The 27,885-nt window shown below is 34.8% G+C and overlaps 1 protein-coding gene across 1 annotated transcript; it reads right to left on the bottom strand.

Annotated features, from left to right (window-relative positions):
- On the bottom strand, positions 1-27,885 carry LOC132911367 (uncharacterized). The gene is made up of 6 exons (XM_060967987.1): positions 27,820-27,885; positions 27,622-27,687; positions 9,193-9,286; positions 8,459-8,575; positions 4,349-4,545; positions 1-1,535 (listed from the first exon to the last, which is right to left on the bottom strand). Exons 1-6 carry the CDS (start codon positions 27,883-27,885, stop codon positions 651-653), a joined length of 1,425 nt encoding a protein of 474 aa, XP_060823970.1. The 3' UTR covers positions 1-650.

Here is a 27,885-nt window from a genome sequence, read left to right as displayed (position 1 = left end):
ATACAGTAGGATAAGAATGAATTCGAATAACTTAATAAAAATTCGAAAGAATAATTAAACTACGAGATATTTTTATTTTTCTTCGATATTTGAAAGACAGATTATCACGTTGTTTATTATCATTTATTTTTAATCCCTTGAATGTTATCGCAATTTGTAGTTTTCATTTATTTCCATGATATTTTTTTATACTGACAAAATATTTTTTAGCTGTTAGCTGTACAGATTATATAATTTTTTCATATACATTTAGTACGATAGTTCGATAACGAGTCGTTCCAACTTATAAATTTAAAAATACGTCTAAGATATTTGTTTCTTAATAATTCTGTGAAATACTGATCTTGGTCATTCTGTATAATGCATATTTATTTTCACGTTTCTCTTAGAAATTTGTCCAACATTTCATTTACAGGGAACACTATAAGCGAACTGAAAGTGTTCATATCAAAAGCAATATACATACCTAATATTTAAATACAATGTTAATTCTGTTCAAAACGAGTAATTAATTCGTTATATATACATACATATGTACGATATATTCGCAAGAACGTCAATCTTGAGATCGTTTCCGAACAAAACCATCATCTTGGAAATTGTGTCACACAATCGCAGCTCTTTCTTAACGAATTGTACAATTTTTCACGCTACACGCAAGTACCTTTATATCCAAATGCAGCATCAGAAGTTTGGCTGCAAGATGGTTGGTTCGATCGACAAAAGCTATTTTTCTTCTCTTTGGGTATGTGCTTAATAAATGTCTTTTGTTCCTCCGCCATAATCCTGCTTCTCTCTTCCTCGACCGATGTATCTTTTTCCCCGATTTTCCCAACGTTGCTGTTGCTTAAATGCCGTTCCATCTGAATTCCTTCTGTCGTTTTCTCATTTTTCCCCAAAAGGTTGCACGTACTAACGCGTTTTTCTCTCAACAAGAATTTGTCAAGAGTTACATTAGGTCTGGCCAAGACATCCATTCTGTCAAAATGGTAAGCACTGCCTGTGCGATCTCTCTGCAGTGGTCTGGCTAATACGTCCATTCTGTCGAATTGACAGATACTTGCACCGCGGTCTCTCTGCAATGGCCTGGCGAGAACCTCCATCCTATCGAAATGGCAGATGCTCATTCCACGATCTCGTTGCCATAATTTTGGTGAAGCATCGAATTGACAAACACTTATTCCTCTGTTTCGACAGAAAGATTTGGTTGTCCCGGTTTTGTCCAACTGATAGACGCTTGTCTTTCGTTCGTCTAGCAATAATTTCGTGGAATCGCAGGCCGGTTTAAAATTCTTTAACGTATCCTGTTCACTGGAGGAGTCGAGCGTGTTATTTTCCGTAAACACGGAAAATTGAAGGTCGAACGCGCTTTTCGTGCGACGCGCTGTACCTCCGCCACCTGGGAGAAAAGACACGCTGGAGCCAATGAACGCACTGTTTTGCCTCGGTCTCGTTTGTCCCAAGGCGTAGTTCGAGTCGTGCCTTATTGGACACTCTTCGCAAAGAATATTACATTTCGAGAATGTACGTCGGTTCTGCGAACAAATCGAACAGATCATTTGTAAGTTAATTTTCATCGCCACTTTTAAACAGTTCAATTGATCTACATTCGTGTTTGGAGGTACGATGCTTTGTTTAGAGTAAGTCGCGATGAACAGGGTAAAATATGATACAGATTTAAAAAGTATTACCTACGTGTTATAAATAAATAAAATTAAGATGAATAGATCATTATTCTTGGTATAATTAATGATTATGATGTATACATGTCTATATCTACATATATGATCATTTTGTTTACATATAAATCAAGCTTTTATCAAAAACGGCATTCCATTTGGAAACGTTAATATCTCAAAAATCTTTTTGATTTCTATAGAAAATAAATTGTCCACTAATTTTAATTTATTTAATGGTAATTCAGATTTTTGCAACATCCTTCTATTGAAATGAATTGAATATGTAAAAGATTCGGTCTTTCAGTATAGAATATTTCCCAATATATTGAGAAATATAAAAAATCCAGTTCCCTAGCTGGATGAAAATTTCGATTTCTTCTTTTATCTTAATTATTAATTATTTAATATATAATTAATAAGAATTTGTCGTATACAATATATTATTCATATTTTAAACATTAATGCGTAACATTTCTCTCGTGTTTGTTACATCTACGTTATATGTTGTTGCGTTGCTCCTTTCCGTTATGAATTTACGCATATGTATGTATGTATGCCGGACAGTGGATGTAAAAAACATTTACTCAATCCATGTTTTTCAATGAAACATTTTCCCCTAAATTTTACGTTTCATGTCCGAGATGTTAAGTCTCCAATTGCATATAAGATTGTTTATGTGGTAGGAAATTTGAATCTAGTAAATGATAAAGTCGAAATGTCAAAATAAATACATAATGATTATTTGAAATCACGACGAAGAAATCAGAAATGAATCTGTGGACGGTAAAAGTAAAATAGCATTTCAAAAGTGCAAAGTTTGAAAACTATCCATATTGTGATCTGTGCGCGCGCGCGTGTTTGCGTGTGTCCAAGTCCGTGTAAAGCAAGTATAAGTTGATAGAAATACAGCGATTTATTGTGATTCCGATAACAAAGTATTTTTTGTCTTTTTTTCTGATAAGGAACTATAAGTTTGAAAGCAACTAATTTTAGCAATAAATAGTGTGCGGTTCTGTAACAAAAGTTATAAATGTACAATATTTCGCATAGGATAATTACGGGAAGTATGCGGCACATTTTCTTAAGGATAAATGTTGTTGGTAGTGGATTATGTATTGGGTATTAAGAAATTGTATGTTATTTTTATAGTTGCATTATACAACCTCGATTTGGTGGAAAATGACGTAAGATAGCTGCGTTCGGGTCAAGCATCTCTGAAATAATAATGAATGATTTGAAAGGTTGATCAAAATTGACTAAGATTTTTCGACATTCTTGTCTTTAAATTTGAATTTGATCTTTATATTTTTCTTTCTATGTTTTTATATAAGGTTTCTTACAATTTGTCCTGGCGGACGTTCAGAAAGATGTTATATCTTAATTAAGGGTAACGTAAGGATGTTATTCTCATTGCATTCGATCGTTAAAGATTCGTTAAGTAAGTTTCAACCAGAAGGCTTAGAGCAATTAAATTCTGTTTGTTGAGTGGAACGCCAATCAGGACGCGGCCATTAATGTCTAATTGAGTTGGGAAATTTCGATTAGTCCGTCTCAATTAGAAGATTCCATCAATAATTCAGTTAGTCTCAAGTAGAAGACCTTTTACTACTGTGGCGACACTCGACGCTAACTAGTGTCGGACGACGGCAGCGCAGTGGTTAAGCGCCCTAGGTTACGAACGTTCGGAACCTGGGTTCTTCAAATCCCGGCGATCGGAGTCCGATTTTTCTTCCACGACCCAAGAAACGAGAAGAAAAATGCAGTAGCAGCGGCGACTCGCAGCAGAACACCTGTCGTCTCACCCTATACACGACCATATGCACAACAGACTACAACTATCACGGCCTATTCACCTCACTACTATATAATTAATTAGGTCGTCTTACGTTAGGTCCACACTGTTGTTTACAAATTACGTTCGTCAGCAGCGTTGGACACTTGTGAACTTGTCTATGAACAACGAGTAGTGAACAGAGGACACTCTTTATTCAAGAGACGTTACATCAAAGGTACCAATTATAATGCAGAATCTAGACGTATTCGTGTCTGCAGTAGAGCTCGCGAGTTATTTGCAAATAACTTACGAACAGATGTAAAGTAGCTTGCAAACTTACGATGTTACTGCCTTCTGAACAATCAGCGTGAAAATCACTCGTTGATAGAAAATTTAACGTAATCAACATTCTTTCCTCCTTTGACTGAAATTGAAATTCGAAAATGTATACTTGTTTTTAATATTTATTGGATTATGATAAGTAATTTCTCATAGTCTCGAGTAATTTGTCATATAACATTTCGATAGAATTTTTCAATTCATCTTCGTTTTTTAATAAATTATTTGTTTCTTGTATCAAAATTTTTTCTCTTCTAGCATCGATACTCTCGATCATTTCTCCTTCTAACATTATTTGCTTTTACTATGAAACATGCAATTGATACGAGCAACAAGTCTTTACATATATTGAGATTTACAGACGAACAAAATCAACAAGTGGCTGCGTGTACCAACACTAAACGAATAACAACACTACAACTATGAATAGTTTGCAAGCAATTTTAGTCAGTCCGAACTTCAGCGTTAGATAGCACGAAGGTCAATACACAGTACACAGTACTAAAGTACAGTCATAAAGTGTCAATTATAAATAAAATATATACTTATGCATTACCTGAAGTTGATTTTGTTCAATCGTGGTAGAATTTTGTTCGTCTTGCGGCAGGAATTTCGGTTGAGATGGTTCCAACATTCTTATCTTGCCCCATCGATTGAAGAATAACGCAATTGCCGCAGCCCATAGAAAGAGTACGAAAATAACTATCAAGACCTCTTCAGCTCTGAGTATAACTGCACCTAGTTCTGGATTGCCTATTACAACATCATTCGAGTTACTATTTAAAGTTTATTGTCTAAATAAATATAACACTCTTGCGAACAAAACTGTTTGATGGTTTTGTGGTTTGTGAGAGCCGTGTCCGAAAGGAATTTCCTCCTGACGTTTCCCTACTACCGCAGCTACCTTGTTCAGGTGTCGAAGGATCCACTGAAATCAATAAACATCGTGGAGATCTCTTTGTTTTTATATAGGTGAGACTTCAAACAGTGTAGTTCACAACAGAGTTATGTATGACAATCCGTGGCATGAAACTTTCAAATCTGTTGTACAGTAATTAATTCTTTAAATATTTACGATTTAAACAGTAGGTATCTTATATGCCGTTTAGTTTCCGACTGAACGCATAAAGGCTAACGGGTCTTCTGGGTGGCCAAAATGATTTTCTTGGCTAACCGCTAAAGGCTCTAGGGCAAACACATCTGCGATATACCATGGTCCTCGAGCATCCTCAATGATTCCTGAATGTCGATGGTAATAATATTGCAATGTCTTCAGGCAACGATTTACTCACTGCTGCGTTTTTCCGTCACTAATGCTACAAATCTTATTTTCTTAAAAGCCAAAGTGAAAGAGAAAGTAGAATTATTCGAGTTCATCCAGAACGCGCTTAAACTGGTCACTTGCAACAGTTAGCTGCAATTGTAATTCATTCAACGCTTGTAAGAAACATACTACACCTACATTGCTCAAACTCAACAACCGCTCGAGATGCACTAGCAAGCGCAGATAGGTAGTTGAAAACATCCAACCATATTTATCCATGACGAGTAGCACGAAAACGTTGCATGATTTTCGGATTCCATCGATGTTTTACTTACGGGTACGATCATTTTTTACAATTACATCGAAAATGAGTGTCAAGGACCAAATTACGAACTGACAACTTCGTGTCTCATATTCTGAAATACCGATTTCGATAAAAGTCACAGTGTTTTTCACATCCTCGCAATTTACTACAACATATACCCTCGTATTACTTATTTCATCAAATATACCTCATTTTCCAATTATTAAAAATCCGCCAAATTTCCCATATGAGAATTGTTTGGTTCGATTTGAATCTTTATTTTACAATTTTTAAATAATCTACCTCGTTATCTGCGAAGTTTTGCAAAAGCAATGTTTAAAAGTCTGTACATATACTTTATCTGTAACTAAACTTTAGCCTCGTTTATCTGGAAACGTGTAAACATCTCGAAAACTCTAGCCGATACGAGAAAATATTTGAAACAAATGTTGTACGGTGTAGAGAGGAACAAGTTACACCGATATTAATTATATCATGCGACGAACTTGAAAAGGTCACCGCGAAGGTCACATTTATATGTCTAAATGGGAATTATATTTTTTAATGAACAAACAAAACATCAGTCACTCGTAACTTTCGTATAAGCCAATATCAAAATAATAAATTTCAAATGAATTTTAATTTGATGTTAATTTTGTTCCCTTGACAAAAAATTATTACCCGCAGGGACGATAGATCGGCGGCCGGCATGCTTCTATTTGTTTGATCCACAGATACGTAGCAAAAGTAATCTTTACAATCTTTATTTCAATTTTCATATTTTATTTTTCAAATGTAAATGAAAAGATAAAACATAAGATAGGCAAATACGTATATCGCGTAATATATAGGTGTTTAAAAATATGTGGTTTCGTTTAAAAAATGGAGGTTTGGAAAAAAATGGAGCCTTTGAAATTCGTAAACAAGTTCACCTGAGAAAAATTTTTCCAATTTGATCGAAACCAAACAACTTTTCTTTCAAACATTTCTTTGTATCTGAAAAATTGAAAAAATTATTTAGGTGGCCTATTTTTGGTGGCTCCTTTATCCTATTTTTGGTTTCGTTATGTGTATCACAGATCACTGTTTGCTTTATTTTCTCGCTTGTGGCGGTTTCATTCTAAAAATCGAAAAATTCGTTCTACCAGTTTGATCGAGATTGAAATTTTCGAGGACGATGCAAAGTCTGTGTATTTGTGCGCATTCAAAAATCCATATAGATGAATAGGAGGCGGGAAATACTTCGTTAACCGCCCGCTGTATACCATCTCTCATAAAATGGAAAAAATCGTGTGGATTTTGGGTGGTAAAGCCGATTCAACTTTGCTCGCTTATCTCTTACGCTACTCGCTCCCATCCGAGAGTTATACGCGTAAAATTAATTTATCTTCCTCTTCAAAATGTTTTCAAAACGTCGTAATTTTGGCAGAATGCAATATTTATCTTTATGCAGCTATATATTTTGTAACTTTATCATACATTATCATTATCATTATTACAGCTTTATTATGTTGATCAATATTTATTAGCAGATTTATTTGACAACACTAATCGAATAGCAAACATTCTCGTGGTTCGCTGAAATTTTACTAGAACTGTTGCACGTCAAACCACTGATACTCCTTTGGTATGGTTTTATCAAACTCCTACTCCAAACAACGTCCAATGCTGCCAAGAATCATACGAACAAATTTTTTTTAATTATCTCAACTCGAATTTTTGCTAATCGCACTTACGAGGTTTGAGTTTTGCAAGAAGCAAGATAATCTTCTCGGAAGCATTGCGTCCCTAAGACGGTGAAATACAGATATCCTACTCTATCAGCGGCAGCGCCTTTCGATTTTTTAAAACATTGGTAGAACTTATTCCGTCACAGGCGCAGTTTAACCTGTTCAAAAAATTGTTTGTTTGTTCGTCTATTCTTTCATCGCTTTTTCAGTAATATTTTACTCTTGCTGTTGTTCTCTTCGTTCGATTTGTTTAGCGGAACGTTTGCGCTGAAAACAACTGTTCGAAACAGGATTCGACGTTCGACGGATCGTGAAGCAGTTGGCTAGACACGTGTAATAAATCGTATACAGTGTTACATCGAATCGCGTGTATTTTTTACTGAGCGCTAAACGCAAAAATTCGATTGCGAAGTCGAATCGTTCAATGGCCTGAACATTGCTTGGCACTTTAAAAACTAGCAGTGATTGATGCTTCGTGCGTCGAATGATGAATCGCCCCGGCGCTCTGCGTAAGAAGATTTATATCTTACAGGAAGAATGAAATTAAAAACGGCTACCTCGAGACACGACCGTACCAGATGAAATTCTGACAAAAGCAAAAAGAAAGCGAAATTAAGAAGAATTCCACAGATTGTGCTCGAAACCTGTGGGCTCGATTATCGTGTGTCTGGCAGCATGCGTCGGTTTCGTTATACGATTCTAGACATCGGAAGGCGTTGTTCCTGCTCTCTTGCCTGGATATGTTATACTTACCCTTTCCATTGGTTGATCTAGATCATTGTCGGTGAGTGCGTCGGCGGTCCTATATTGGATTTCCCATGCGTGAACAGAAACGATTTCAGGGCGTGCATCGTAGTCTTTTGTAGGAAAATGTTAAGGAGCAAGATGAAAAGCAGCTTCAACGATGTTCAGAGAACAAGTCCGTACTTGACCAGTTTCACTGCGTCTAATCGCAAATTACATGCGAGTGTAACAAGTCCGATATTTATTATTGGGTTCGTTCGTTGTTGTAAATTTCGCAATTAAATACATCATGCCAGCTACGTACTGCTAACATGCTAACATGTCCTTGCCATTTTCTGTTCTTCCAACGACCTTTTTTCGCCTTCTCTATCATTCTCTAGCTACTATTTCTCAAGATTAAATTTCTATCCTTATGAATTTCTATGCCAGATTTTGCATGGGAAGGCAAATTAAAATATCCGTTTAATCAAACGTAATAGCACAAAAGGATCGATTTCTCTGTGATAAACTTTAAATCTTTAGATGTACCTCGGATCTTTTGGGATTCTATCGATATCCATCGATATCCTATCCATATCTAATAAGAGCTACTATTGTCTGAGTATTGTGACATTTTTAACTCACCATCCGGATAAGTCGAATTAATTTCACCGGTGATGTTCAATTCAGATGGTATCGATCCAACGAGGATCGTGTCATCCGGAGCTTCCATCAATTCCAGTTCAATTTTTGTCACGTGTCCTAGACGAACAAAAATAAAACATATAATCACAAATGGTGTAAGTAAATCTTAGAAACTTTAAAATAATAATAAATAATATTACATTAATATTTTTTCGTTTACACAAATTTATTGGCACGTAGTATATTTTCTTCTACCTTTTAATGTATTAGGCAAAATAAATTAATCTACTTAATAATTGTAAGTTAGTTAGACGCATTCTTTTCATAGAAAAAGTTCTTTAAATAGATGTAACGTTCTTTTATTCAGAGAATCGTGTCGTGTTGTAATCGAGCGCTATGCTTATGGTCTGCTAATAGTAACGTTTTTAAGCTTGTTATGTTTAAAAATTAGTTTTAATCTACGAACATTCTACAATCTGCTTTTATTCAACTATATTTTTACAGAATTCTATTAAATTTTTTTAAGTATTTTTCATGCGAGAATTTCCAAACTTGGCAAATTTTGTAATTATTATCATAGAAAATCTTTGAATATAGCTTGTATAAGATGTTCATAAAAACAATAATCGGTTTGAAATTAATGAAGATATTAATGAGCAAAAATAGCGTTCTTATCATAAATATGTATTATATTATTATATATATACAATATTAGCGACTTTTAATATACCTACCACTGCGATTGACATCCTGATGTTTGTGCAGTGACACTGTGACATGTCCTCTAGATCGATTTCTTCCCTCCACTCTTACAACTTCTACGCTTCTCTGAAACCATGAAAACGAAATACAAATTATTCTTCAAGATATTCGCTTTCATATTGATATAAAAAACAGAATGTAGGGCATTTTGCATAAAAATAGTGCAAATTGAATAAGATAATTTATTACATAATTTTATCACATAATTTATATTTGGCATTTTAGACAAATATTAGTAAACCTTTCTTAGGTTTGTAATATAATGGCGCGATAAACTTAACCAAATTGAACTGTCGTAATTCGAAAGATAGACTATACCTAACGTTTAATCAGCAATTCGGAATTGTAAATATGGGGTTTGAAGTAGTTTATAGGTAACATTGACAATATATTATTGTCATTGGTGTGTTACGCAATTATGGTTAACTAAATCAATTTGATAAGACAAAAGTTATTAATAAATATGTAAAACACATTTGAAGTATTGATTCTAAACAACGAAATGAATACGAAAGTCAGTTAGTATATATATAAAAGTATCGGCTGTGAGGCTTACTTTTCAAATTCTAGCCAATGTAACTTTCGTTAGATATTCTTACACAAATGCAATCTGCTTTACACCATCGTATGGATTCTGTCAAGCACGGAGAATGTAAAAATTTTCAAATTTTTCGGCGTACTTGTATTGTTTTACATTACATATAAATGTAAATGTAACGCGAGATATAAAAAACATGTATCATTGTAGAAGAGACTTTCTGTTTTACAAAGTAATATTCGTATTCAACCTTATATTTAACAAAAGCTCAGATCATACATGCCGCAGGAGACATCTACAATGTACAGCGCTGTAAGATGATCGTTTAAAACAGTAAACGAATCGCTGCACTACAGTCGTTATTTCTATACACTGATATCTAGAAATTAGCTGAGTACGGCAGTAACACTGCGCTACAATTGACGAATATTTTTTTCTCGTTCGGGCTTAATATTTCTTATTCTGATTTCTGTGTTTCCTGACACAGTAGGCCTAGTAGATTTTTATCCTATTTCACACCCACTCCTTGTTTCTCGTCTCGATTTCCAACAAACTGAATGTTAAGGAAATAGTGGGTTGGTATGACCGCTAGTTTCTACAAGCTAAGTTGGTACGACTCCTAAGTCGGTACGACGCTCTTTTGTCTTAGGCGTCGGCCACATGTTAATTATCTCAGTGTATGCGGTGTGTTTGCATGTTTGTACTTGATGCAGAAATATAAAATATACAAATCTAATCTGAGTGAATCAATAAATACCAAACTCTGAAAACTTATTGATTAACACTGAATGGAAGTAAATTCATTAAAAAGAAGAATTTGTGCTGTAATTGTTCGATGGAAAAATGTTTCAAATCTCACAAAATGTCATAAAAGTCTACGTACATCGGTTAAATATAACATATTATAGTAAAACCGTTAATTCTACAAATGATTTGCTATATCTTCCCTCATATATTGAATACCTGCATTATAGTAATTGTCCAATTAATTCTTCCGTAGCGTCGATTATTTTGGAATATTCTGACCTATAGATTTGGATAGAGAAATTGTTTTCTAAAGTAAAATTCACTGTTTTTTGAACTCGTTGTTTGGTGCTTTAAATTTCCCCTTCTGTACGAAATAGTCTTTTTTTCCAATATACAATATATAGGGTGCATATATAGAGCATAGTAGTAGTAACAGACCTAGGTATCAGGTATCATCCATAGAGACACTCTCACAAAAGCGGCTCTCACAAGTTCTGCTTCAAACATTGGATCTTTATTTTCTGTGATGTTAGCGGCTTGTCAAATATCTGACACGCTATCTTCGTGGATGAAATATAGAGATAGTATATCAGGATATCTTACACCGCATCCAGACTCGGCAGTCGTGCCAGACTTGGAATTTTATGATGTGATCTTCTGCCCTTAATAAAATTGATCATATCGTATGATCTCTTGCAACAGACAAAAATTACATGATAATACTATGAGAAATGAATTAATCCTAAATAACGATCAGACAATTGTATATGACGCGATACTCGGACTGGATGTCCCAGTGGAACCAGAAGAACTACGCTCCGAATCTCCAATTGCACTTGCAGTTGTCTTTTCTGGGATAGGTGCAACGGTGTTGTATTGTGGTAGAACATGCAATGTTTCAATTACCATTAAATATACCATATGTATACATTATATATATCGTAAATATGCGATAAAAGTTTTAAACTCTAGCTAGAAGTTTCAGGGATCTTCGTAATAACTTCATATAATAACTTCATGAAAACAGTAATGTAAACGTATTCTCCGAGTTATTTCTAAAGCTGGGTAACGGAGACTACGAATACGTGGAAATGTTTCACTCGATAACTTTTCTGTGATATGACCGAGGTCACCAATTAATCAGTTGATTACATTTATTCTGACGTTACTCTTTTTAATAACATAGCCATTTGCTGGTTCCAACAAATAAATCGATAAACAGTGTTAGTAGTTTTATTTTAGATAAAGTTGATGCTCTTTCTCAAACTTATTTCTCAGCCGAGACAGTAGCGGACGAGCAGCACATTGATCATTGCCCTGTAGAGTTGCTTGATTCGTTAAATCCTTCAGAGTTATCAATTCATTCTTTAAAGTTGAAGATAAGAATATTTTTACTTCGTAATCTAAATCCTCCAAGATTGTACACAATTTGCATTAGTGTTTTGATAGCTTGTGCTGCTGGAGAAGAAATCATAATACTTTCGATTCGAGTAATTTCACTGGATCCACCATTCCAATTTAAACGATTGATGTACTCTATTGGACTTTGTTAGATTATCGCTATTCAAACATTCAAACATTTAGCAAGCCCGGTCTCATATAAGTTCAGGCAGCAATCTTTATTTCCTTTCCTCTAACGATAACACTTGCTACTAACGTACTGTATAAAACTCTGAAATAACTAAAGAAATACACTTGACTAGACATCTATAATATGCATGACCATCGTGCAATCTTGGGTAAGAACGGCAACACTTCCAAACCAGCTGGCTGCTGAAGCGAGCAAAATTCTCATAGAAGGAGGACTAAAAAGAAAACACCCCACTGACCTCGCTAAAGAAATAAAATAGTCAAATTCAAAGATGGTATCCCGCTAGGGGTAGCCATCCACATGTTATTTAGCAATTAAGTTGAAAAAAATTTACCAAATGTCTAGCTGGACAAATTGTAAACTACAAATTAAATAATAATAAAAAAATTCTTAGGTACAAAAAACAAAATAATGTCAATTGCTTGCTAGAATCATTATAGAATATATATTAAATCGCGTGGAATCAGATCGAATCACGTCATGTAAGTAAACTACAAGACGTAGTACTTATTATTTTAAAACCATCGGTGATCCATCGATTGGAATTCGGTGCCGTTATAGAAGTACACGATGAAAGCGCTTCGATAGCGTAAAAGAAACACCGAAATATCAATTTCAATGATATTTCATTTTGAATGAAAACAGAAAAAATATTTATATGCTTGTATACTTTTTGCTTCGGTAACACTCTCATATTTTAAAAAATAGAAATTTATGTTAATTTGCTTGATTTAAATTATTAAATTAAATATTATTGGTTCTTTGCTGCAATTAAATAAACATGGTTAGTATACTTTATGAATATCAGCGAAGGAAGGTTCGAATTAACTTGTAATCCTTCTTAAATCCACACAGAAAGTAGAATTCGATTAGTAAAATATTACATTGATCAAATTTTCCGGTTGCCTTCACAAAGACAGTTGTAGATACAATATACGATTTGAAAATATTCGTACAATTTATGCCACGTAACATGGTATCGATGGTAATTGATGTGATGATAATATTTGCCGCTAATGTGATTTGTATTATTTTATTTAAGGCCATTTGGCAAATTTAAAAACAATACTGATGCGTGTTTTTGAATTTAGAAATTTTGGTTATTACCAAAGTAGCTATGTAGAAATATTATATGTCAAGGGTTAGACATATAACACGTTGAACACCAATGCACTGAGATCCAAAGAATAATTGGATAAAGAGTCAACGATCGATTGTCAAGATGTAGGAGCTACTTTCGGCAGCGATCAGAATGATTTATCAAAATTACCTCATTTCCGCTGTTACGTGGCAAATATTTATTTGGGATATTATAACTGGAGTGTACTGTATGATTATTTTTAAATATACGATTGCGATACGAGATGCAAATACAAGGATTGGACTACTTAAAAATCTTAAACTTAAGAATAGTGAAATCACGTCTGCATCATAAACCCAGCTTACAACTATGTAGTTATTGCTAACGGTTCAACAGCTATTTCAGAAAGAGTCCCGAGGTCTCGAAAAGATACTGACCAATGCTGATCGATAGAATTGATTAGACGCGTTGATTAAAAAGCAGAATAATCGAAACTCTGGAGGACAATCGATCAGAACGCTAACTCCTCGAGTGGCGAAGAATTAAAGATCAACTTAAATCAAGAGACTAACAAACATAATGCTACTTAAGTGTATAATTTTTCTAAATAGAATTGAACCATAGAAAAATAACTAATTGTAAGAAGTCTGCCTGATTATTTTAGGTTATTTTATTTGGAAATAAGTTTGTGTAAGATATACAGGCCTGTGCGTGAGGCCTGACGGGTGGTACAAGCGGGTAGGAAGTGATTCTACATGAAAAAATAAGTCAAAAATGTATACATAACGTATTTTCATATGACTTTTCGTTTCCGAGAAAGTGGAGTCTGAAAACTTGTCAAGTAATTTAAATTTAAAGAGAGGTTATCAAACGAAGAATTTACGATACGTCGTAATCAAACATATATTTTTTGTCGAAGAGGAATTTTGATATACGTTGTCTCAGTTCAATCGTTGGAGTTTATGGTACGAACATCTACTATTTTTAATTACTATTTTTGAAAATATTTATATATTTAAAAATATTTTAGCACATAGAGTCGCAAACTCTGTGAAGCTCACTCACTATTTCTTTACAAGAGTAGAGCAGGCTTCTAAACCATTTGTCAATAGCACTTTTCACAAATATTTTCTGTTTTTTGTAGAGTACTTTTATAAAATAAAAAATTGTGAGCGATTCTGTTATCAATCGAATAGCGGTTTTTTTTTAATAACTCAAGATTGGACGATCTTACTGACCTTGAACAGCGCATCATGTACTATAGGCAAAGTTTGCCAATCGAAGTTTCGACCATGCCATAACATGCAATATTTGTAACGTACGAGAATTCGTGACACATTGCATCTATTGATCCCAAACTGACGTTCAATCTGCTATATATATGTGTGCTGATAAATGTAGTATACTATACATATATTTTTCTATGTTGTACACTGTACACTGTTTTCTATGTTGCACAAGCTACATACAGTGCTGGACAAAAGTATTGGCACAGCATGATTGTTATGATAGAAATGCTTATAACTACTAAACAAATTGATTTAAACAAAAAACTTTTTGACGTATTTATTTATTATCTATTCTAGTTTATTACATAACAAGAGCAACAATATAAATAAAATAATACGCAAAATAATAACAAAAATATATTTTTTGAACATTTTATGGGTGGACAAAAGTATTGGCACAGTAGAATATTTACGCTTATAACTAATTACATAATAAACTTCTAATATTTTGTTGGCAGTCCTTTTCTTTTAAGGACTTCCTTTAATCTTCTGGGCATCGAGTGGACTAATTTTTTAGTGAATTCAGGTACAATATTGCTCCATTCCTGCAGAAGAACTTTCTTCAGTTCAGACTTGCTTGTGATATTATGTTTCCTAATTCTTTTTTCCAATTCGTTCCACACGTGCTCAATGGGATTCATATCGGGACTTTGAGGTGGTGTGTTTAATGTGTGGGCAGTATTATATATTATCCACTGACGAACAATATACGCCATATGTTTAGGATCTCGATCCTGCTGAAAATAGAAATCCCTGGGGAGGTTTAATTTTTGAGTACTTTTCAAAAGATTTTGCTTGAGTATATTTAAATATACATATTTATCCATTATCTCATCAATGAATATAAGTTCTCCTACACCCGATGATGCCATACATCCCCACACCATTAAACCACCACCCCCATGTTTCATGGTGGCTTGCAGATTCAGTTCGTCCATCTCTGTGTTGGGTTTTCGCCATACTAATATTCTGCCGTCAGATTTAAAAATATTAAACTTACTTTCATCTGAAAACATGATCTTTTCCCAAAAATCAGTATCTTTCGTAACAAACTCTTTCGCGAATTCCACTCTTTTCTTTTGGTTTATTTTACTGATGTAGGGCTTTCTTCGTGCTGCACGGGCAGAATAACCGGCATCCTTCAATACCCTACGTACAGTTTTGGTACTTACTTCTTTTTCACACTCAGCTTTTAACATCGAAGCAATTTCAGTCGAATTAGTTTTTGGATCCTTCTTTACAATATTTACGATTTTCCTTTTTTCTCGAATTGTTACCTTAGAAGGGCGACCACTCCTAATTTGATTCTCTAGATTTTCTTCACTTTTAAAGCGTTTTATGTTCGTCAGTGGATAATATATTGTTCGTCAGTGGATAATATATAATACTGCCCACACATTAAACACACCACCTCAAAGTCCCGATATGAATCCCATTGAGCACGTGTGGAACGAATTGGAAAAAAGAATTAGGAAACATAATATCACAAGCAAGTCTGAACTGAAGAAAGTTCTTCTGCAGGAATGGAGCAATATTGTACCTGAATTCACTAAAAAATTAGTCCACTCGATGCCCAGAAGATTAAAGGAAGTCCTTAAAAGAAAAGGACTGCCAACAAAATATTAGAAGTTTATTATGTAATTAGTTATAAGCGTAAATATTCTACTGTGCCAATAGTTTTGTCCACCCATAAAATGTTCAAAAAATATATTTTTGTTATTATTTTGCGTATTATTTTATTTATATTGTTGCTCTTGTTATGTAATAAACTAGAATAGATAATAAATAAATACGTCAAAAAGTTTTTTGTTTAAATCAATTTGTTTAGTAGTTATAAGCATTTCTATCATAACAATCATGCTGTGCCAATACTTTTGTCCAGCACTGTATTACATTTGGGACTAATCATTTTCAGCATCTTCTATCTACAGATTTTAGACTGATTTTAGAAAAACTGGTAGTTCAGTAAATAGAAAATTTTAATACGGGGTTTGAAATGGCGGTAAAGTTGTACATATTACATTTCATTTTTAAATCTGCAAATTTTTATGACACGTTTTATCACTATTCTCTATGTGTTCGGATACAGAAAACATATACAATTCTAGTATATAATCTTCGCACAATGTTTGCCTATTTTTTATATTTCAGATAGCAAACGCAAACATAGTTTGCTTGAGTATATGTAAAGCTTGTACAAGCTAGAGTATACGTAATTTTAACTAAAAGCTACGAACTTTAATTTGGAAACCCATTTGATGCACCCACGGCGCTCGGAAATCTGTTTAGAGAGATCCGGAGGGACACCACTGTATTTCTTGGTGTTTGAGAATTGTGCGTCAACTTGTTACATCGCATGGTTGAAAAAATCGACCGGCGCCTGTGACATATTCGCGAACAATTCGACAACTGCTCGTTATTGGAGACGCATCTTTACTAGCCGATGCGGTCCTTCGACCAACGCGAAAATCACTTGTGGACGAATTTGGTGCAAAGTTAAGGAGCCGCAATGGTTCGAAACTGCATGAATGAATAACATGAGAAGTTGTGGAGTCATTGGAAAAGACAACGCAGATGAACTCGATGCAAAATCGAAGAGCTGCCAGGAGGTTGGAACGTGGCACAAACGAACTGAAAGTCGAAGAGTCGTTAAAGAAAATACAGAGAAATCTGATGCCAAATCAGAGAGCCACTGGATTGAAAAGATATTCTTTGAATCGAAACGTGCCAACGAACCTGATGTAAAAGCGGAGAAGGCAACAAAAAGCACAGAAAATGTTAGTAACTTGATTATTAAAAGTCAACACGTCTTATTAATTGTTAATAAAAGTCGTATCATGTCGGTAACTTCAACTACATTGTACAGGATATACTATACTGTGTATATACATATTGTAGTATCGTGGACAGAAGGCCTAAAAGATATCGGGTAAACCATAAACATTGTCGCGAGCCGAGGTGCCGACAGGTGTCGACCCCCATCAATGTGTCGTCGGTCCTTCGGTTGAAGAGTTTCGTAGAAAAAAGGCCTACGTGACTCTGGCCATGAGTGGTTGCGTAACACGTGCGTGGTGAGACTAAGACTAAGGGACAGAAGGGATGCTAAGGCAGAAAGACGAATTCACAGTCAGTATCAGTGGAGAAGTCAAAGGATGCGAATCGAGAAGCCAGAGAGCGCGAGCCGCGCTGTCGAGAGAGTGTGGTCCGCGTGAGAGAGAGAGAGAGCGTTGGATCCGCTGCGATGAGAGCCGCAAATCAATTATTGAGTTGTCCAAAGCACAACACCCCATTGCAATTAGTTCATGTTAAACAATCATCGTTCTTCTGTTTGATCGACATCTATACAATCCATTTATTTGCAAACAAATCACCAAACTATTTATTATTTCCCGATACTACAATATAGTATATATATATGTCGGGTTGGCGTTAGGGGCGTATAATGAATCTTCACCAGTGTTGTTCATGGTTGTCGCACAGATATTTATTACACAAGTATGGCTGATACAAGATTGACGATCGGACGCGGTAACTGGACGCTAATGACAATGGCCCTAGATTCGATATAGCGAATCCACGGTCCACGGGATAACGAATATACTTTGCTTCAAAGTCTAAGTCGGACTCGACTTACTACTCGTGATACTAGGAACGCTTGATTGACTCTTAGCTAATCAGATTGCCAGAAAAGAATGACTTTCCGTCGCGACGACGCTGCCGAGGAAGACTATGATGGGACGTGCCTAAGGGCACGAGATCATCGGATTCGTCAAAGAAAGCCTCCACTCGGAGGGTGAGGGAAATAGACGCTGCTGTTAATTGGTCAATTTCTATGTTGGCGGTTAGAAAAGGATGCTAGCCGCCCTAGAGAGAGAGTTCCTAGCAGGCAATGTCGTACGTGACCAAATCAGGTTTCCCATATCTTCCCGCAATAGGTGACAGATTTACAGGCTGATAGAATAAAGACTGTTTGTCAATCTGAAGGACTTTAGTTAACTAAGTCCTAAGATTTGTAACGGTTCCTCAGGCTATCTGAACATAAACTGTAAACGATGCATCGGCATCTGGCGATCATCTGGCCCAAAGAATGTGGCGAGCTGCGGGGCCGTTGGAATGTCTTATTATCAAGTGTTTGTACTGCCAATTCTTTAAAGGAAAGCTATGTTACTTTATATCTCTGTTAGGTGGAACGTTCATCCCGTGACCGTGGCTACGCTCGGCGACCGGTTGTCGCCTCGAGCCTAAACTCATTATCTCAAGTTTCGAATGACTGTGTCTGGGTTATTTCGTAAATGCTACAGTATTGAGGCTTTTCCAAATAATTCCAACGGGGGGGGCCCGGTGTCCTTTCATCTCCGACATATATATATATATACGGATTACGGATTTGAATGTTATGTTCTAAATTGCTGAGGTTATTAGATGTATGTGAATACAAAGGAACGCGTGGATAAATTGTAAGGTAGAAAATATATATTTTAAATACTGAAATGTAAATACAAATGTGAATATAATTGAGCTGATCCAGATCCTCACGCCAGCAGTGCTACCCCATGACTGAAAGCACCGAAACCAACGTTGCCCGTGCACTGCTTATAGTTTGCCTTCGACCCAGTCCCCCGTCCATACGCTGTCGATGGCCTCAGTGCCCAAGAAAACAAAAGACCAGATGTAGAGTTTTCTTAGAAGTGATGACCACTTCAACACAAATAATCCGACAGAAATTTACGCGACAATACATGTACGTGTACTATAATCAAAACGTACTTACACGTGTGTGAGTGTGAGTCGCGTATAAGTAAGAGTGGTTGTGTTACTATAGTGTTTTTGGTGGGCCCTTATGACGCACTGTCAGTGCGAAAACTAAGAGCAGCTTCAAAATAGAAATAGAGCAGCTTGCCAAACGGAATTTCAATCGCCTTACAGATTCCAGAGGATTGACCATTGATCGGAAGGGTGCATTAGTACGATCTTACTATAGTATTTCCGAACGAACACGATCCGAAGTTACACAATCTGCTTTGTTCAAGGAGCGTAATTTTTCAACTCCTTGTATGTATATTATGAAAAATCTCGAAATTTTATGATTGGGATAGGTCAGGCGTTTATTGTACGCATGTGGAAGATGTAATCCTTCAAGATTTCCGAGGATAGTGCACTCTAGATGTTTATCGCAACTCATATTCCAGCACAACCATGTGCCTTATTGTTTAGATAATTGTTTTAAAATAAAGATGTTTTTATTTCAAAGAACTGAAAAAGTGCAGGACAAGCTGAATGTTCTCTATCACTAACATGTAAATAAAATGTTTTAAATAAATGCAATTAGATAATTTTAATAATACGATGTACACATACAGGTATTTAAGATTCTAAAAGGTTTGAATTTATAATGAATCATCTAAATTAACGTGTAACGTTGATTTCTATTCTATATTGATTGATGATATTCTGTGTATGGTTATAAAAGCATCTCTGTACCAATCTTGAGAAATTTGTTGATTTAACGCAAATTTGTATGTAAATGCATACAAATTACGTTAAAATTGTATGATTTTTATAAGTTTTTGTCACAGTAATTATCACAGTAATTTAAATTCATTTAAGTTCAACCAAAGACAATTACAAGGACTGTAGGAATATATTTCATGATTTTCCTAGTTAATATTTGCATTTAGAATCGTTTGGAGAAAAATAACTGATGTTCTGGTTCTTTTACTTGAACGAATCATTTATTATATATCGTTTCAATCGATAACAAGGTATTATAGAGAGCATCGATTATTCTTGATTCGCCTACTTTCTGCAGAAATATAGATAGAATACCATATTAGAAAAGAAGAACTCGTACTTCTGAAAAGCCAACAAAATGACTTAAACATGATGTTCTTTTCAGCTAAAACATCCTTGATTTTATCTTCGGATGAGAGAAAGCTAAGCGACTATTAAATTATAACTATGAGAGAGAGAGAGAGAGAGAGAGAGAGAGAGAGAGAGAGAGAGAGAGAGAGAGAGAGAGAGAGAGAGAGAGAGAGAGAGAGGAAGAGAGATATATACGTAATTAAACAGATGTAGGAAATGTGTGTGTGTGAAGTGTGATTTGTCCAACATGTTACGTATCCTCGTAACTATTTGTCTTTTTTGTTGTGGTTAAATTATCGAAGTAATTTATCCGAGATGTAGGAACTTCGACAGGGTTATAGAACGAATTCATTTCATTTGATACAGGTTTGTGAACAAAATGTAAGAAAGATTATTTCCGTGTTCGTCCGAATTGAAGGTTTGCAAATGATACTTTTAGAAACGACACTTGCACAGTCACTTTCGCTGGCCATCCGCGAGGTCCTCAGAAAGTCTTCGCTTTAACATAAAAAAAGTTGACGTTAACCAACGAGGTATCTTTCAAGTTCTATCCAAAACATATAAATTAACCTCGTGGTTTTGAATTCTTTCTTCAATGCCAATGGCATTTTACAATTAGTGCGATTAAATGTATAATATATTCTCTAATCTACGCGACGCGTACTTCCCTATTTCTTCAACTATTCCTTTATCGACAGTCTCAGCGCGACATACGGTATATCTTAACAACTTTCGTTAAGTTGCAGTCCGTGTGCGACGTTGAATTAGCGATTCAATCTCATCTAGTCTGTTCTTGTAGATAATTCAACTACGATTTAGTGCGATACTTCTCCAATCATGAGCAAGTATCTGCTGACAGTAACTCAACAAGCTGATCCAATTTAAAAAACTAATTAGTCTTCGTCAACTCCAAGTCCGACCCAATCTTGGAGTATCGACAATTACTGCTTATATTCCAAGATTTTCAAATCGTTGTCTATAAATTATAAATAACTACGATGAAAAACCTTTTTTGAATGAATATAAGAGATTAGAATTCTATGAAAAAAATGTTGAAGCTAACATTTATAATAATGCATTGACTGAATATATGTATTATAAATATCGAATTATAAATCCACGAAATATAGAATCGGTTATAAAGCATAGAGAAAGAAGCCTAACGGATTTAGCGTGTATTGCTGCATAAGCAATATGAAAATTAGCAATTAGAAACACATTTGTTCCGTTCTTACATATAGCAATATGTAATGCAATGAAATGCCCAGATTACCTTTGAAAGTATTTCTGGCAAGTGGACACTATGCGAGAGAGACTGGCAGCTAACGAAGATAGCGTTACAGGTTCCTCTCAAGCAGATACGAGCTAATCTTATTATCGGTGAGCTGCTTCTAGAATATGAATCAGGTTCATGTTATGACTGTACTCTCATAGGAGCATTCATTCGAAAATGTTGAATAGATGCTGCAGTTTTATGACACGATTACATTCACTGCGCGCGCGCGCACACACACACACACACACACACCTCTCTATCTTTTTATAAGTTCATCAGACAAATATTCGGATATTAATACATAATTATAATAATTTTAATGATCTATTTATAAAAGTAATGGGAGGCGTTTCAAGATCAGGTTAATTTTTCAGAATGGGATACTGTATTATTTTATCCAAAATAAAATAAATTAACATTCAGTAAAACAATTTCAACGAGATCCATTACTATTATTTCCACGTTGTGAAAAGTTGTGGAAACTGTAGAAAATCGGTACATGTTCTTATACATCTTCGGCCAGTTTAATTCAGTCTTTAACTGCATTTGTGCACATATGTATTTTTAATACACGTTCAAAACCAATTTGTTGGTAAATGAGCAGAAAAATCAACGATTAAGTTAGCTAATTAGAATCGAAGAATTGAAGTTGAAGGTTTTGGCCCTTGCGACTTTGCGAATCCAGCAATGACATGTTATATAACACATGACTAGAAGCGACAGTTTCAAACGCAAACCACAGAAATTGGACATACATGAATCTCAAATGGATACAGTTCTGAGAATTATTCTGAGAATTGAGGATAACAAACTCTTGGTTAATGTTTTCCGTCTATCTAAAAGTAAATACGCAGTTTGAGAATATTTTTGAGAGATCAAATGTCGTATCGTACAAATCCTTCAAACGGACATCTATCTTAAAGGTGAAAGTCAGTCACAATCTCAAGGAAAATTTCAAGGAAAACTAACTACAATCAAATGTCGCTCGTTATCTATGAACTGTTGTTAGAAGTAACGACATTAAACTTGATGTCCTCTGTCTGTTTGTCTATTTTGTTATTTATAATTTGCAAAAATAAACATGAATATATTTTTAATTATGTTCCAGTATTGCCCCTGTTATAAAGATCAACAAAAGAATTGGGTACATTCTATTGCAAAAAAGCAAAAAATAGGTAACAATTGGGATTCTATTATACTGAGGTCCCGGAGCACTCTTCTATTAAGCGTTAGGTAGGCCCCCGCGGGGTTTTAGTTGGTAAATTCTGCTTCCCAGAAGAGCGACGGGGTATCCATGAGGATTTCCCTACGTATAAAAAGAAAGATTCTCATGTCTGAAGAACACAACATACAACACAATAAAACAACAGGAAAATAAATTAAAACCAAACAAAACTACAGAAAACTATCACACACGTCCTTACTACTTCAATTCGGAAGACGGTTGCAATGTTTGATCATTTGAGAAGCACAACTTTGATACAGCACGGAGCTTTTATCCAAAGGATCGGCGAAATACCCAAATGCGCCCAACCCTCGTTTTTTATATACCATATACAAAAGATAGGAGTTAGATTTGGGTTAGACCATTGTATTTGGTCGCAGCGCCGTAAGGCTGATTCTACGCTGCTTCAGACGCATAATTATAGGCAGAATACACTGGGACCGATAGCTTTTTGCAAATATCTCGGAAACTATAGTCGACCGCCATTCTATGTATAGAAAAATGTTGTACAAAACATTGAACTTGACAACATATTTCCAAATCATCGAAATTAGAAAAGGAGTAGCTTTGGTACAACTTTTGCTCGAACCTTTATAATTTACAATATAATTATTTGTAAGCGTTGAGTTGAACACAACGATTTTGCATGTGGATCGATCGTCCTAGGATATTTTAATGTAGAAATAAAATATTTATTCGAATAAATAATATGCGAACGAGAACCAAAGTGTATAGACCAATTAGAAATAAATTACGATTGATTAGAAATTATTTGTTGACAAAAATTATCTATATTGAAGATCGTGCGTTATAATCATTTATTAGAACGAACGAATTTTCCAATTGTTGCTTAGAATCGGAATGCGCAAGTTTTAAAAGGAATAGGCAATTATTTCATAAGAAAAAAGAAATTGTTTACAGTTGGGGTGAATGGATTACATTTGAACCGTTGGACACCTTTGAACGATTAAAACATCGGGTTCAATATGGCTTTCATCGATTGAAGTCAATACATGATCTTGAGAAGAAACTTGGCCGTAATGTAGAATGCGAGCACTGGCCTGTTTACAATAAATGGTAGGAAGAAAGAAAGAAAGAGAAAAGGATATAGGATATCTAATGATGGATGTGAAATTTTTACGATACTAAATGCTATTTTCCCTGCATCTGACTGCGGAATATAAACACATTATAAGTAGATTGAGTTGGAAAACTAATGGAACTTTAATATCCTTTTCCAGGAGAACGGTTGACTTGCGATCCATGTATCCTGCGAGACTTTTGTTTCTTGTGACGAGTAATATACGACGCAATAAAAAAGATTGATCTTACAAATCATACTCAAGGTCAAAATTACGATCCACTTTTTTAATTGATTTCCACCGATCCAATAATGTAGAAACCTTTCACCGATACATGACAAATAATTTTTGATACTGTGTACGTATAGACTAAACGTCATAAAGACTATGACTTGGAAGAATTGATCAGCCGATCAAAAGATTCGAAGTCTTACTAACAAAGCCTTAATACGTCCGAAAATAGGTTACTGCACCATATGCGGTAAGCTGCATCGTATATAATTCGGCATCATCAACTTCATATTCTAAACCGTATTCATAACGTAGGAGCCAGAATAGCAACACGGGCATATCGAACTAGCACAGTCTATAAGCGTCCTTGCCACCAGAATCCCGAAGAAAACTAATCACCCTCTCTTACGCGATCATGTCTACAACATGAAACAATCAGGTGTACAAAATATTATAGAGAATCCCCAATTACACCAGAAAAACCTCGAGCTGTTAATCAATAAATTTGTAGAGTTTGGTATTTATTGATTCACTCAGATTAGATTTGTATATTCTATATTTCACCACCAAGTATAAACATGCGAACACACCGGATACACTCGGATAATTAACACGTGGCCGACGTCTAAGACAAAAGAGCGTCCTTAGAAGTCGTATCAACTTAGCTTGTAGGAACTAGTGATCATACCAACCCACTATTTCCTCAACACGAGCAACCAAAACATTTCTCATACGAGTCCAAGAATAACTAAACGAAAGTAACATTACGCTACCATAGAAATGACCAATACAATGCACACAATAAAGACATAAAAGAGAAACGACTTATGCCTAAATTAACACAGGTTTTTACATAAAATCGGAAGAGATATACACGAAGTAAATTCGACTGTAACTATCACAAGAAAAAAACAAGTGCAAATCACCTCTATGTATAACACATTCACACTTTATCAAAAAACAAAACCCCGAATTTTGTTACTGCTGTAACGCCAACATCACCCTCGAATGTCTAATTTGCTATTGTCTCAAATTTGAAAGCACAATATATAACTTAGACACCCAACGATATACAACATATACGTATAAACATAACTGTAAAGCGCAATGTAAGGGATTCCAAGTTTCTTAAAAAAAATTGATCTCTTGCATCAACTATAAAGTTATACAAAACCTACTCATTTTAGTGCATATAAACAGTACTACAAACATAAGTGTATCTCTGTATAAATAATATTGTAATACCGGGAATACTACTAATAATTAATAATGGTTTATTTACAAAGAATGGATTGATACAGATGTTGATTAGACAGTAACCGATGGTTATTTAGCATGAATTAATCGTAATAACGTACTATACTTTAGACAACTCAATAATTAATTTGCAATTCTCGTCACAACGGATCCAATGCTCACTCTCTCACGCGGACCATACTCTCTCGACAACGCTAGCAACACTATCTCAACAGCGCAACTCGTACTCTCCAACTTCTCGATTCACACCCTTTGACTTCTCCACTGACACTGACTGTGAATTCGTCTTTCTGCCTTAGCATCCCTTCTGTCCCTTTGTCATAGTCTCACTACGCACGTGTTACGCAACCGCTCGTTGCCAAAGTCACGTTGGCTTTTTTCTACCAAACTCTTCAACCGAAGGACCGACGACACATTGATGGGCCTGTCGGCACCTCGCCTCGCGACAATGTTTATGGTTTACCCGATATTTTTACGCCTTTTTGTCTACGATACTACAATATTATTGTCCCTTAATTATTTACGAGGTACATGTAAATGTAGTTACTAATATATTAACAGGAGATGTGACGTTAAACAATAAATAAAAAAAGAATTTGATCAAACTAAAATGACAAAAACGAAAAGAAAAAGAATCGTACGAAACTGTGACTTTACTCAAAGTTGCTTATTATGGCTTAATTATTTATTTATAGAATAAATATTCTTAAGATTCATAACGTATACGTTTAGAACACGTAAATTGTATTACAGTTGATAGTTAAATTTCTTAATAAAGTAAATGTTTATGTGTACAATTTTTGGATTTTTTAAATGAAAATTATGTAGTTAAAGATCGCATAATTTTAAACTTCGTGCACTCTTTTGTATAAAATTATTTTCTTTCAACGAAGACGATCTCGAATGAAAGTCTTGATGCTTTCTCGTTACGCTTGGTACTGTTTACACTTGACACAACTTCGTCAAATACCGTTTGAGGCTTCCGTGAAAGAGCCGTATCGAGGAGAAAAAGATTTCCGACATATACGCAATATAAAAAATTCATACAATTGCAGAGAATCTCTGCTAATAAAATGTTGACATGATTATGTGAAAAAAGGGACGCTATATCGAGGTCTATATCAAGGCTTGCATGGAAAAGCATTACAATTGAACGAGACATTAAGAGAAGATTACAGCTTTAAAGCATCATTACTTATCGAAATTTAAGTCAAAACGGCATTCGTGGATTTAATATGTCAGGTAAAAGTACTATCGTCAAATCGATCTGCTACTGAAATCAGTAAAACAGGATTTATAGAACTAATAACGAGATAAAATTATCTGTTCAGATAATGTGTACAAATAATATAGAGGAAACTAGTTTATTATGCAAATAATTTTTCTAGAGACAGATGAGAAAACCCTTAAGAAAATGATTGAAACGTATATAATAATGCGCAATAAATTATTATTTTTCATATGAAACGAAGTCACAATTTCATTTATTCGGAAAACTCGATGTTATCCAAGTTTTCTATAGCTCCGTTCCAATTAGTTCGAATAGTCCTCGTGTTTTTATTATACTTATTGAGAAAAACGAATAATGTACTTATTTGTATCTATTATGATTTATCAATACTTAATAATTGAATATGTAATTTTTAATATCTATGTTCACACGTCAATCTTTGCAATGCCGTCGTTTCATTAAGTTTCCTTGCTGTTCTCTTCCTTCAAGATAAAAGGTTCAATCGAATGGAACTGTTTTGAGAAAGAATTCGAAGAAATTACGTTTTTCTTATTTCGTATTAAGATGAAACCATCTATTTCAAAAGCTTCCTAGTTCGCACAATCATAGGTCACAAACCACGATATAACTTATAGAACTATATAACTATATGAGTTAAGAAAACACATAGAAAGTATTCGACTTTGACCAAGTACTACTAATTACTATTGACAAATTACTTCTAATTAACTTTTGTTTCTGTTTTTTCCAAAATATACAATTTTTAAGGTAATAAATGATAAATGTGTCAGAGTCATAGTATTTAGTGCATAGAATAATTTACTGCAAAATACTTTTATGCTATAAAATTTTACGCTAATGAACGCAAATACTTTCTTCAATGATACGAGAAATAAAATTAGAGCTATATGATATTAAGAAAATTGAGAAGCCATGAAATTCGCGCAAAGGCAAACTTAAAGAATATTGAAAAATTGAAATCGTTTCTTACCTTCAGCAGAATTTGCCGGTTGTTACGTACCACAGTTTTTAACTTTTCTTCAATCGACCACTGTCGCTATTAGTGCCACTAAACGTATGTAACTCGAAGAGAAGCAAACCGAAAAAGTCGAAAGAAAAGAAAGAACAAGAGGAACAAACCGAAACCACGCAAGTTCTCCACGTGACTGACGAAACTACGTACGTATACTTGGTCGACAGGCAAAGCCAAACAGAACGCCAGCCAACGCGCAAGTCTTACAGACTTGTAGGTCAT

Source organism: Bombus pascuorum, chromosome 10 (assembly GCF_905332965.1).
Source record: "Bombus pascuorum chromosome 10, iyBomPasc1.1, whole genome shotgun sequence".
Lineage (NCBI taxonomy): Eukaryota > Metazoa > Arthropoda > Insecta > Hymenoptera > Apidae > Bombus > Bombus pascuorum.
The sequence above is the reverse complement of the archived record's forward strand: the minus strand, read 5'-3'. Positions and strand labels throughout refer to the sequence as shown.